At 36.9% G+C, this 14,673-nt stretch overlaps 1 protein-coding gene across 1 annotated transcript in view; it reads right to left on the reverse strand.

Annotated features, from left to right (window-relative positions):
* The window catches only part of KHDRBS2 (KH RNA binding domain containing, signal transduction associated 2), a 298,020-nt gene that overhangs the window by 153,835 nt on the left and 129,512 nt on the right, over positions 1–14,673 (reverse strand). Inside the window, exon 4 of the mRNA XM_065730854.1 lies at positions 5,262–5,408. Within this exon, the coding sequence (XP_065586926.1) occupies positions 5,262–5,408 (147 nt within the window). The remainder of the gene's footprint in view (positions 1–5,261; positions 5,409–14,673) is intronic.

Here is a 14,673-nt window from a genome sequence, read left to right on the forward strand (position 1 = left end):
ACTTTAGCAGAAAATTAGTGATCTCTTGTTTTACTGAAAGGCTGTTTTTTTTCTCAAAAAAAAAAATCCTTATTCCATCTCTAGTTAGGAAGACTGAAGAGCTGATGCTGGAAGTTGGTCAGTGAGAATGCTTATTTTTCTTAAATTAACGGTAAGAAAATTATTATAACCAACGGTAGCAAGTAAGATTGGACTGAAGTCAATTATTCAGTGAGAGATTTAAGCACCTACAAGAAAGCTTGGAATTCCCAATGATAATATAAAAGCCTGCACTCACCCACTCTATAAAGGCAGAATGTCCTTTTTTAAAGCATCTGAGAAACATGGAGCTCTTCTTCTGCAGGTGCTGAGAACTCTATCCCTGAGCAGCTCAGCATTTTTGTTTCCTCAGATCGTAGCTAGCACTCAGGGAGCAGACTGCAACTTACCCTGCACCCTGTGATGGCTCTGATCTGATAAACACACCAAGAAATTACCTAAGTGTACAGACAGTTGATCACAAGAAATCATCCATCAGCTGAACTGCATTAAAAGACCACATGTTTACTCCTAGCCCTTGGGAACTGCCAAGGTGCATCAATTCAAAGCAGGCATAATAGACTAGGAAAATGTATGCAGCCACATAATTTGAACAGTAGCTCTTAAGTGATAATTGGTTCAATTCCTGATCATCTGACCACACATTTGTAAACAATCTTTTTGAAGTGGTCATGGCACAGCTGCTGCAAACTATTCTCTACATAATAGCTCACTATCACAGAGCACTCATACATGAAATGAACGATCAATATCAGCTTCCGTCCTTGTCCCAGGGGATGCTAACTGTGGCAAAGAGAAACGTACTGCTTACAGGGGTAAAAATGGTTGTCAGAAAAAAATGTGCACCTCATGAAGAACAGAAATCCTAAGGATCATATAGACTTTAAATATATGGAATTATTAACTTCTTAATATATATACGTATATATTATATATATAATACATATGTATATTTGGTCTATATTTGTGTGGAAAAGTTGAATAATGCAGATCATATCTAATACAAATTATGCAGCATGTCGTTGCTTATTAGTGATGAGGAAATTTTTAAACAGCACTTACTAGAATCAGCAGAGCAGAAAAAGCTTCTAGGCTACTCCCCCTCCATAATTGGCTATTTTAAATATTTTTCTTTTTAATTCACTGACCCTGGATCCCATCCTGAAGGAATGGGTCACAATTTCAGTGGTTCCTCACCCAGACCTAGATGCCATGCAGTTTGAGATCGGAAGTTGTTGACTGTCAGACGCTAAAGGATTCTATTAAATCCAAGGCCACAGAGGTAAATATGCAAAATACATCTGTCTGTGGGTGAGTTCACAGAATCACAGAACTGTTGAAGTTGGAAAGCACCTCTGGAAGTCATCTCAAGCAGAGGCACCTTGAAGAGCTTGCCCAGGACCGTGTCCTGTTATACTGCTAAGAATAACAGAAGATCTAGGACTAGTAACCTGTAAGGACGGTGCATCAACTGGATTAAAAATGTGGTTCACTAACAAGCTAAGACATCAGAATGGTCGTCTTTGTACTTTTTCTTAGTGCTCTTGCACTTCTAGCATCCATGAAAAGCACACAGAGGTACAGGAAAGAAATCTGTCCCAGAATGCTTAAGGTTGGAAGGAACGTCTGGAGGTCAACTTAGCAACATCACTTGCTCATAGCAGGGAAACCAAGAGCCCAGTCTGCTTTCAGCAATTGAGAACCTGATCCAGGGTACAGAGAGGATGACTGGAGTACAAGAGAAACCCCAGATCTTTTTAAACCTGAACCTTGGACTTGCCTGAACTCAGCCCTGAGGTTCCCACCATGTCTGAGAGCCCTGAATCCACCTTCTACCCCAGATGTCCCACACTCCCAGCTTTCCACTCCTGAGCATTCCTGCCTTCTACTCCCTGAAATTCTCTGGTTAAGGCTATTTCACAGGTGGAGGAATCTGGAAACGTTTCTTTGTCTGTGATTACAAAGAAACACAAACTGATTGAGCCTTTAACATTTAAGGTTGTACAGTTCTGCTATTCTCAAAGGAGCCATGGGGATTTGTAACAAATTTAACTGTTAGAAAAATAATAAAAAAGATTCTCTGGACCCTACTGCTTGTACTTTCCACTTACATAATGCTGGTTAACACAAATTATTTTAAGATCAGCATAAAAGTGATCTTCTCCATAAAACAACAAATTTAAGAAGCATGTCGTGGTTTTCCTTTTTACTATGTTGCAAAAAATAAAAATAAAAAAAAATTACACTGAAGAGTTAAGTTTCAAAACTCCAATCCCATTTGCTCTTTTTACACATCAAATGACAGAACATAATCTCTAGCTGACATTAGTAAGTTCTCCTCACATCCCTAAAATCCAAAGTTCTGCATAAAAGACCAAAGATCCAGCAAAGTCAGTTGCAAAACTAATCTTATTCACCAGGTAGCAAAACCCTGAGTGTGGCTCCCACACAGACTGTAAGCCATTTGCGAAATGGAAGCAGCAGACAGTAAATGAAGCAGCTTGGCTTTAACAGCTTGTCAGTCACTGAATAGCTGAAGGCTGCAGACATCCTGGGTTAAATCATACATTTAAATGCCACTTGGAGGGATCCCAAAACACCACCTGAGGCTGAGCTGCTTCTGACTTCAAAATATATTCACATGTGGAAGAAGCAGTATAAACTGTGGTAACTGTTTTCTACCTCCAAATTTGAGGTGAAACCTTAAAAAGTAAAAATTTCAGTGCTGCTTTGGGGCAAGATCAAAAACAAAGTACTCCAATTTAAATTGAAAGTACTTGTTCACTATAATCTTGCATAAGTTGATAAACCATTAAATGTTTATTCTCTTTTTTTCTTTCTTCTGCCCTATTCCACAGTTCTTTGTTTTTCCGTTGTTATGACATTCATTCGTTGTTATAAAATTCAGTCTCATTAAAACTTACAGATATGGTATGAAAATGTCCTTTCATCTTACTGACACAAACAATCAGTGTAATTTCTAAGGGCAATATTTCACTTAAATTTAACAAAATTCTTAAGCAATGTAAAAACTCATTTAAATAGTTTATAACATCCTTGATTTGGTATAAATAAAACCGTTAGCTTCTTCTGCTTTCACTCCTGTAATGGAATTCTGATATTCACTGCTGCAATAAATTAGGTCTTATAAACAAGAAAACATCACAAAATCAATTCAAGTGATGTTGTAAATAGGGAACAAGAAGGAAATTATCTCATGCAAGCTTTTTCAGTGTAAACCCCTTGACACACGCTGTAACCAGCCAGTTAATAATTGCTTTGTAAATTCTTGTAAATCTGAAATGAAGCAGAGGGGATAAAACCAACAAACAAGTCATAAAGTATGACTGTTACTTGTTTAGAGTGCTTATTGCCTTGCCAGACAAGTTCAAAATCTCATAACAAAAAAATTGTTGGGTTTTTTTTTTTATTTCTTCCATTGCAGCTGCTTTACTGGTGATGGAAAATACATACAATCCTTACCCATAAATAATGTGTCACACAAAAGAAATGCTTGGTTAAATTCTGAATATTTGAAATATTTTAATATTTTAAGCAGTAATACACTGCAAATTTTAACACTTCTCAGAGTACTCTCTCTCCCTTCTTCACTCAGAATAGATTTTCTCACGCTGATCAGAATCTGTGATGGATGTTAAAAACCAAGAGCACATAGGAATGGAGACTATGACTATACAGTATTATAATGCAGTGGCTCCTTTTGAGAATGAAGAAGACGTATGAAGGTATCTCTTTAAAAAGGAACCTTTATGGAAACAGATTAAAGTTTGTCAAGATCATGAACGAGAAATAGGTTTATCCAAAGGACAAATGCTGACAATCCTTGTCATCAGCACTGATACCATTTTCAGCTAAAATATTCCAGATTTTTTAGGAACCTCATCATTAATTTGATGCTAAAATACTATTGCATGCTATGTTGTCAGCATTACAACAATAATCTGATTTTGTATTGCAGGTTCAAAAGAGTCAGAAATCATGAATTTTTGCTTTCTTGTCCTGTGGTTTTCTCTCCACTTAAAAACATTTAAAATAGTATTTTATGATCTGTGTTTGGTTTATTGTTATTTTTTATGTTTGTTTGTTTGTTTTCCTTTTTAATCTGGAAATATAAAATGGGATCAAATGGGAAAATCTGTGAGATGAAGTCAACTCTTTTAAAAGAGGTTCATTTGCTGTCACTCGATGCCAATCAATAGTGCTATTTAAAACAAACGTTATTCTTACTTTTAGTGATTAATCTTACTTATGTTGCACTCTTAAAAATGTATAATTGCTTTAAAAGTTTGAGATTTTAAACTCCTGTACTTAAATATAGTGCATGTATTTTATTTTCTTCCTACAAAGAACCTCCAGCTGAGAGCCTCTCAGTAAATAAAACAATTTCTGCCATGCAAATAGATGTATGCCTCATCTGAATATCTCTGATCTTGGTGTCATATCACATGTGATGAAAACACATTTATCGACTCCTTCATTATTAAGAGATGTGAATATTTACTGCAATTCACTTCTAAAAATAGAAAATGCTCCTATTCCATTTCTTTTTAATGAATGCAAGTTCTGAACACGTTTAGAGTGCTTAACAGTCTCCAGATAGACTGCAGACCATAACAAATGTAATTCTACTGTACAAATAAATATTTACTTAGTACTTAGTATATATATATTTAAATTCTACACCAATTTTTAAATACAAAATTATCACAGAATACTGTATAAACATGAAGAAAATCAATTTCAGAGAGTGTGAAGAAATATCAGCCAGTAAATATTTCAGAAAGTAATGTATTTAGTATGTACAGTACTGTAAAGGTACTAAAGAAGTGGCTTTAGAGACTGCCTGAGCCCTTTCCTAGCTGATGGAGGAATGTTAAATTGTGATCTGTCTGAGCAGAAAAATCAGTGTAAAATCTGAGGAATATTTTGCTCATGTCATTTTCATCAGACAAAAATCATTGATTACTTCACATAAGTCATTACCTTACGACACATCTAAATGCTTTTCGAGGGGTAAATATCCAAAAATCTTGAAAATTTACTTGCATACTAGTGATTAATGACTGTAAGCAGAAAAAAACAATCCACTCTACCCTCTAAACAATTCGGTTATTTTCTTGAGCTGAAGACCTTTAAAGAAAGCACAAATTTAATGTAGTGGAACCATAAACAGTCACAGAAGAATGCTGTAAGACACTTACAGGAACGAGGAATTTTTTTATTTCTTCCAAGGCATGACTCATACGAGAATATGCTTCCCCAGGTGGAGCAAATACTTCAATTAATACATGAAGCTCATCACTCAAGTGTGCATATTTAGCTTCTCCACTTTTCCTCAGTTCTTCCTCCTATGAAAAAGAATGAGGTTTTTTTAGAACTGGGATTCTACTGATTTTGCATTGATTTAGCCTCTACAGAGAACATGACGAAAAGACATAATATAAACAGACTTCTAGTACAATCCACTTAAAGATTTAAAAATCATTTGTGAGTGTTTGGATGATAAAAGTAGTGTAATTATCATATACTACAGATTTTAATCAGCACAGGAAAAAAAAATGCTAAACACTCCAAAACTGAGTAATGAAATATTAACTCCATAAATGCAAAAGATGATTGAAACTGTTTGAATTAGAACTGTTCAAAAAAATAAAATAAAGATCCAGTCAGACATTCTGGAGACACTTGAGTGACATTTAGACAACTAGACATTTTTAAACAATTCTATCGTTCATTTATTTTACTTAATGAAAATCTGTAGACTATACATGTTAGTATTGCTAAAGTAAAGAATGCTCTGGCTTTATTTGAGACACGAGGTTTGAGTTTCAGTTCCAGTTCTGATATTTGGTACCTATGCAATCCTGTGTACAATGATTAAGATGATGGTTCATCTCACTGTGGTTTATTTTGACAGTCTTTGGCCTCAGTTTTCTATCAATTAAATGAGTATAATAACCCAAATTTATGTCAGAGCAATATTTTGAAACATCACCCCACTCTTTTTAGAATAGTGTCCTGAAAACAATCGAAATACAGTTAAGATAGTAAATGTTACTGAGCAGTGGATCTTATAAAAACACTTTGGATCAAATCATTTTTGATATATAAAATGAATGAAATAAATATATTTTCTGGGCTACTGGATCAGTGTTGGCAATCTCTACTAATACTGACCCTCAGGTTAACAATATGCATCTTCTTTACTACCAGGTGATGATGTTTAACTTCACCCTGGTTCAGCACAGCACCTTCCAGAGCCCGATTATCCACCAGTCCTGATCATCATTCTTTCCTTCTGTTCACCAACTCCTTTCATACCTCCAAACTGATAACATTATATTCCATATCCCAAAACAGCTACTCTCATGCATTGTGCTTCAGACTTCCTTTGTCCTCATCTATGCTCTCACAGGGTCTTGGCCAGACACACCACCCTTAACCAGAGGCATGTTTCCATAATTCAATGCCTCATAAAAAATAACAGATATTTTGAAACATCTACCGTATTTTGTAAGTTAGAATCATAGAATCCTGTAATTCTTAGAGTTGGAAGAGACCTTTAAAGGTCATTAGGTTCAACTCCTCTGCAATGAACAGGGACATGCACAGCTACATCAGGTTGCCCAGGGCCTCATCCAGCCTCATCTTAAATGTCCCAAGGATGGGGCATCAACAAAATCTCTAGGCAAGCTGTTCCAGTGTCTCACCACCCTCACTGTGATTGATTTTTTTCCTTATATCCAACCTAAATCTATCCTCTTTGAGCTTGGAGCCATTTCCCTATGAAGTTAACTTAAGGAGAAGTTAAGAGAAAATCTCCTAAGTTCCAGTTGACCAAAGCAGGGAAAATGAATTACAAAACTGTGCAGCAGAAATCAGACGAGTAATGAACTCTGCAAAGGCAAAGTGATAGCAGTATAAAGGCCAAGAAAAATTACCAATTATCTCCTGGTGAAAGAACAGCCTTACAATTTTAGAAGTTTGTGTCCTGATCCTGACAAAGAACTGATTTCTGACTGTAACCTGGACCAATATACTTAAATAAAACTACTGGATGTAACAACTCGAATTTGTATAGTAAACAAAACTATGTGATCCAGATTGATGAAAGGCATCTTCATAAAATCAAAATTCTAGAATATCCAAGAATAATAGGAAGAAAAGCAAAACAAAACAAACAACAACAACAAAAAACTGAAGCAGGAGTTGAGTAAAGCACATAGAGAAACTGCATAAATACAACAGCAATCTTACATCATAACAAATACAGCCATGAAAAGAAACACTGTGCATCTGAAGAACAATAAGAGAATTGCGTTGTATTTCCCATCTGGCAAGAACTCACAAATAAAAGTGTAGAATAGAAAACAGACAAAGCTGAAAATCACAGCACTATTGCTAAAGAAGTATTCATAAATCAATGGACAATGCTACAGAAGAAAATTAATGAGCATGAAGTTTCCCAAAATGCAAACCAATTAATTTTTAATCTGGACAAAAATGCAAAACCCAAGATGTCCACTGATATTATCAAAAGTAACAGCTGAGCTCTAGAGAAAGAAGTAAATCAGAATAGATAAAATGTCTCAGTGTTTTGGAGTTCAAATCTTTTCAGATCCTAGATCCTAGAGTGAAGAATACAGACAAAAATACTGAGGAAAATCTGAGAATAGAAAGGAATTTGAGAATAGGGAAAGGCTTCAGCAGAGTACAAAGTGAAACTAAAAGCTTAGCCACCCCTTGATCCTTATTTTTAGAGAAGTAATTTTCAGTCCGGGTCAAAGAATAAAGAAGATGGATATAGTCAGGACATGAGAGCTCGCACAGCAGAGCTAAGAGAGTGGGTGTACTCTTGTCACATGACAGCATCTACACTCAGACACAGACACTCTGTAAGCAAACACAGGTGTATAAAAAAACCAACACTGCTTATAATAATGGAAATTTTTGAAGATACGCACAGAGATTTGTGCATATTGTTTTATCTCCCAATATATTTCATAACAAAATACATCTTGATGGCAAACAGGTACTTACCTTTACGTAAATTATATTGTTTTTAGCTAGTTGATGAGGAAATCATAGATATATCAGTAGAAGAAAGGCACAACAAAATGTCATTTGAATCACTACTGGAAAAGCAAGAACATGTGGGGTGAATGTTGGGTGAATGAAAATTGTTGATAAATCTTGCGCAAAGAAAATGAGCAATCAGGAGAAACTTTAACGCTTTTAAGTGATATGTGCCAAAAAGGAGGCCACACGTAGTGACCATCACTCCCTGTCGCTATGCGCTGTGCGATAGTTCAGTGCTTTTTTTGGTTACATGAAAGAAATAACTGAAAGGGTATTTTTACCATCAAGTTCTGCAAGGAAAAATCAGTGCCCAAGCTATTTTATGTAGAACCAGAATGAACAACTTTTACTGTATTTCCTAGGAGCCAATAATCAGGGGTCTAGTGTGTGCTCTCACCTTTGATTATAAAAGAAACTGAAGTTTCACTTTGGGAATTCATTTATTCGTATTACAAATCAATTTAATGATGAAAGAGCTAAGTACACACTTATAGGTAACTACCTGCTTAATCAGCCATCTAATGGAAGATGTTTCCTGAAGTACAGGCATGCAGAGCAAATCCACTGAAGCACACAGGCAGCAGTTTGGTGCTATTGATGTCCACACAAATAGATATTGCAAGCCTTTCCTGATCTAACTGCATAACCTGTCACTTAGCTCACAGCCAAAAAGAACTTAATAGCCCAAGATTTAAGCATGAATTTGATCCTAAACTCTCGATTGCAGCCATCAGTTGCTTCCTGGACTATAGATGCCAGTGTTTACAACAGTAATATTCCTTAGACGTGGAAGTTTTTGACCAGCAGCACCTCATTAGTGTGAAGGAAATCTCATACTTATTTCATGCTTAAGCTTCTTTGGGATTCAAAAACTAGTGAGAGACTAATTAAGACAGATGTCCTGAATACACTCTAACAAAAAATATATATATATAAATATGGAGCTGCTTCCTTTTTCTTAATGAGACAGCAGTTGGAGTGCTCAAGTTAGGTTGCCCATTTTAGGAAAGTCACTAGATGAATGCCACAAGAACCAGTCCGGGATATATGCTGTTAAACAGTACACAAGTGATCTAGAAAATGTGTTGAACAACAATTAAAGTTGTGTAGTGCTTTCTAGAGTGTTCTGTGCATTCTATCAAGGACTCTAGATATTTTATTTCTAGAGACTGATCTTGGAGACATTACAGACTGCTCTCCAGAAGTAATGGTTCAGCACTGAATAGCTATTAACAAGACATCCTCTTCTAGGAGGAAAATAAATGCAACAGCACAGGATTATGGCAGTATTATTCTGTCTCATTTGGAAATGTGATTGCAACTAGCTAGCTGTGATGCGTTGTATACCTAAAAAATGAATGCATTTGCAAACCTAAGCTCTTTTGTCCTATGATCTTCATAATTGCTAGCTGATGAACTGGGAGAATCTTTTTTTTTAAAGACCTATAACATAGATGCGTACACTTAAAGGTAGTGTCAAATATAGAACTCATTTCTAATAATGTTTCTCACAATGCTGCACATTTTGTTTAAAAGATGCTATTACTAATTAGTATTCAAATGAGCTCAATGTAGTATTACAAGTGCTTCATCTAGAAAGTAATGTAACACTTCAGTGGCTCTGATTGCTCGTTATAATCATAGCTGAGAGAGTGCAGAGGAGAGCTATTTACAGCTGCTTCCAGTTGCAAATCCAGGGATCACAACTGTTGCAAGGCATGCAGAGAAGTGACTGCAATCTTTTGTTTCTCATGCCCTGCTGTCCTTACCTGCAGCTACTTTTTGAAGGATAATTTTGTTGAGATCACTCCTTTGAAACTCAACTGGGAAGCTTGTGCAAGTAGAAGCAATCATCCTCTTTAATTCTTCAGTGTTTTTTCTAGGTACCTTCCACTGTTCGCCAGGTTTCCACATTAACACTTTGCACTCTGAAATGCAATATTAATGTGATACAGGGAAGATGCCTCCATAAACACTTGGAAAGAACTTTGCATCTGGGCAACCTGATGTAGCTGTGGCATCCCTGTTCATTGCAGGGGAGTTGGACTAAATGGCCCTAAGAGATCCTTTCCAACTCTGCATTATGAGCAGCAATGAGCTGCATTATGAAGTGTATTTTCTTGCAATTTGACTACCAATAATTATTTATGAAAGCCTTGATAAACCACAGTTTGGGAAATGAAGATAGCAAAAGTATTTGAGGATCCTACCACCAAGTACAGAGACAACTGTTTTCTATTTCCCCTTGATTATCATGCAGTGATGCTGAATGAACATCACTGGAGGTTACCCACACCGATAGAGGGAGACAGAATGAAGGGGGAAGATAAATTTCACAAACAGTGGTCAAATATTGTATCTAATGGCAATAACTAAGATTGAAATGTTTCAATATCCGAATTTGCTCCAAAAACCTGAACTATCAACCAGTATAGATTAGGCTTTGCATAATGACAAAGAACACAAACACGATTTCAGTGGTAAAATTACTTTTTCCTCCACTACTCAGAAAATCTAACTACTCACATTACATTAATTTAGGCAAATAAATTTTAGTGACAGTGCAAGTATTTGGATGATTTCTCACAAAGGTGTCACAAGTAGTTAACAGACGAGTCTGTTATAGTAATATTACATATATCATGATTTTATGTCTGACAGTAGCTGAACTCAAGTAAAATTGCTTGAAGATAGATTCTCGGTCATCTCAGCAATGATGGTGATTCTTCTCTGCAAAGATGAAAGTACTCATTTTCTAATATTCTCATAATGGAAAATTGTAAAGATATTAGTCCAACATAAGCTGTAAATGAGTCTAAGACTAAAAAATCTGATTTTTAAATGAGTAGTGATTATAGCAGTTCTAACAATAATTCACTAAAAGATTCCTTTTCATAAAATGTGCAAAGTACTCAGATAATGGAAAATTCAGGGAACATTCAACTCCTTTGCAAAGCAGCTTGAACCTGGCCTGAACTCTGAACTATGAGAGAGTGACATAAGAATGTACTACTCCTAAAGAACTAGTAAAGAAGTCGAAATTACCTCTGACAAGTTTTTTATTTGACTATAACTTGAACAAGGGGCAGGATGATTGTCATATTTGAGTAAGGTCACAGTCTGTGACTCCAACAAGAACTCCAGTAATTTTCATTTCCAGTTTTAGAATATATGACCTGACTGTCACGTCAGAGCCAACTCCAGCTGCTCTAAAAGGGACCCACTGCTGTCAGAACTGGCAAAACCAGTGTGCCTTTGAGAGAGCAGATTTAAGAAAGGAAAAGGCTGCTACACAGTGCCAGCTGGGGGAGGGGAATGAGAATGGGAGAGAAGCAACCCTGAGGTCAGTGCAGAAGGAGGGTGGGAGGAAGCTCCCTGAAGCCCAGGAGAAGCCCAGGTCAATACGTCTTTGCCCCTGCAGCCCATGGGCACCACGGGGAGCACATCTCCCTCTACAGGCATGGAGGAGGCCATGGTGCAGCAGTGGATGAAGTTTAAAGGCTGCAACCAATGGATAGCCCAACAGGAGGAGCCTGCACTGGAGCAGCAGCCCGATAGAGGCCCGTGGTGGGGCAGGAGGGCTGAGGGAGCTTCCACCTGTGGGGACAGTGCTGGAGCAGTGCCTGAAGGGTGGGCCCTGTGGTACAGAGCCACACTGGGGCAGTGCTGGGAGAGCTGCAGCCCGGGGGAAGCACATGGGGGATCAGCTGGGGAAGGACAGCATCCTGTTGGAGGGACCTGCGTGAAGCAGGGGAATGAAGTGACCATGGAGCAGCAACAGAGATGACAGTTTGTGGACTGTTTTTAGTTTCCTTTTGATTCTTACCGCTCCAAACTTATTATCACTATGGTGAGTCTGTTTTCCTTGTGATAGTAAGTGGTGAGTGATCTCCCTGTCTTTATCTCAACCCAATACAACATTACCATATTTTCTCCCTGCTTTTCTTCCAAGGATGGGGAATGAGGGAGCAGTGTGGTAGTCCTAAATGGCCCATCAGAGTTCAAACACTAGTTAAGAAGATAAGGATGTTGCATACTCACTGGAAGGAAAAGTGACCCCTTTGACAATTTACACAAAAAAATCTTAGTATCTTAACTTTCATGTGTCTTTTCAAAAACTGGCCCAATAACAAGAGAAACAAACTGAGCAGAAAGTCCTGAGTGACTGCTTGCAAAAACTATACCAAAAGCTGTGTGAGCTTAACTTCTTTGGAAGAAATGCCACTTCGCTGCTGTGCATTTTTTCTGATTACATTTGCTAGCTGCAAAATACTGTCTGCTCTCTATGTTTTAGATTAGAAGACAGAAAGGAATAGAAAGAAGCCTGTTGGGTGAGAAGGGCGTTCCTCTGGGAAGTCCCACACTGTGAATGTTACGTCATTCCTTAGGTTTCCAAAGGAAACATCAAATGTGCATTTACTTAAAAGGAGCTTATCCATAGCTTAAAAGGTCACTGGTACTAAACTGGCCTGGCCAAGATGCCAGAGAAAATATATACATAAAACATCCCTCCTAAAAACTCCCAGAGCACTACCCCTTCTACCCTCTCCAGAATACTCCCCGTCTCCCATGAGCACGCTTACTGGGTACAAAGCACAAAAACATCAAACAAACATAAAATTGTAACAGCAAAATAATTATAAAATTCTGTTTAAAGCGGATCACTGTACTTCAGAAAAGGTTAAGTACCAGCAGTCATCAAAAAGTCAGGTAATTTTACTGTGCTAAAAATTAATATTCATTTTCTACTTAAGTTTTATCAGCCAGATCATCCTTGGCAATTTAAAGTACTCCTCCAAACCCCTCTGTGCTTTCAGATTTATGCTAGAAGATATAACCTTGTGCACAGCCTTTGAGTGTCGCAAAACTTTCATTATGTGGTAGCCAAATTTCAGATAATGACAAAATATGCAGATTACATTAATCAATTATAGTCAATTCTGCTTAATGTCACCATCAGTTTATTGCAAAATTTCTTTCTATTAAAAGCATTTTCCCAGGAAACACTGTAACCTGCCTCTGGCTGAAAATGAAGCATTGCATTTGCTTTCCAGTTCTTTAGTGCTTTAACACCTGTGGTCTCCCTCGTTGCTCATTTTCAATATCAGTACAAATGAATATAAAATAAAATTGGACAGCATCCCTGTTTATGACAGATTTTTTCCATAGCTCTGAAACAAAAGATGAGATTGTTTTTATTGTAGTATGAGCATCCTAAAACGTTCTGACTGATATTAAATGCTGAAGAAGCCACAATTCTTTTCCTTTCTTCCTTTCTCTTCCAAATTGGAGCTGTTAAAATAAAATATAAATCATAAATTGAGAATATGTGCACCATAGGAGCTTTGGCTCCTAACAAACTTAGCTTCTTTTGCTACATTTCCCACCTGAATGTTGTTGATCTTTAATTACTGAAAGTATGTAAAGAACGTCTCCAGTTCTCTGAGAACACAATTACACTCCACCAGGCTGTGTTCAATCCCAAGCCTTTTTTGTCTTGTTGAACCTGAGAAAAAGGGACCAATCTGAAAAGATGGTTACATGATAGCAGAGCAATTATTTGAGTTCCCTCAGTAGGATTCATTTACCCTAATTTAGCTAGATTTTTAAACCAAAACGGATTGTGTGGAGAGACACTTTCACAGGTGACTTATCTGAATCTGAAGTAGGTATTTATAACATGATTCGATCTGGGGAGGTGACTGTTTCTCTCTGTTGATAAAGAGGCACCCAGGTAACACATCTGAGGCCAAACGTACTTGAGATAAGATCATGAAGATCTCCAGAGGTCCATTCCAATGCCTATGATTCTGGGATTTCTGAACATTCAGGATATGGTGATATTCAGATGTATTGATATAAAGTACTAATCATTAATCTTAAATATAATGGATTTTCCTTTGTTTTATAACATATTTCAAAGCAAAATAAAACCAAACCAACCAAACAAAAAAAAACCTAAATACAAAATAGGCAAATATAAACCAGAAACACTGTTCAAAAGTACTAAAACAATTGAACACCTTACATGCAGGCCATTGTACAAAGGATCAGTGTAGAAACAACATCCAAGTTGAAATAAATCATCATATTTGACAGTACAAGAGGCCTGTGACTGCTGACTAGTTTTGTCATCTATCCATGCAAAATTCTCTGAGCCACCACCCGCTGTTTCTATCACTTTCTGAATCTAAGCACAGCATGCAGGAGTTTTAATTCAGACTCAAGTCATCTGCACTGGAAAATCTAAATAATTCTGGTTCTGGATTTGAAAACCTGCATTTTCTAAGTATTCAACAGTATTTTGTCAAAAATGGAATTCAAATGTATCAACAAAACGTTTGGGCACAGCAGTCTCCTTAACTTTTCCAATGAATTCATTACAACACTCATCTAAACGGTATGTGTTTCTCTTGCTTTTTTCAATAGACTTATTGGTATTTTATTTTTCTTATTTCCATTCATTTCTTTCTACCCTGATCAGGCAAAAATACTGAAACAACATAAACTTTGGGGAACCTTTTATCTGTTTCC

This window comes from Cyrtonyx montezumae, unplaced genomic scaffold (assembly GCF_038088225.1).
Source record: "Cyrtonyx montezumae isolate F1298 unplaced genomic scaffold, pur_monq_1.0 scaffold_13, whole genome shotgun sequence".
NCBI classification, from domain to species: domain Eukaryota; kingdom Metazoa; phylum Chordata; class Aves; order Galliformes; family Odontophoridae; genus Cyrtonyx; species Cyrtonyx montezumae.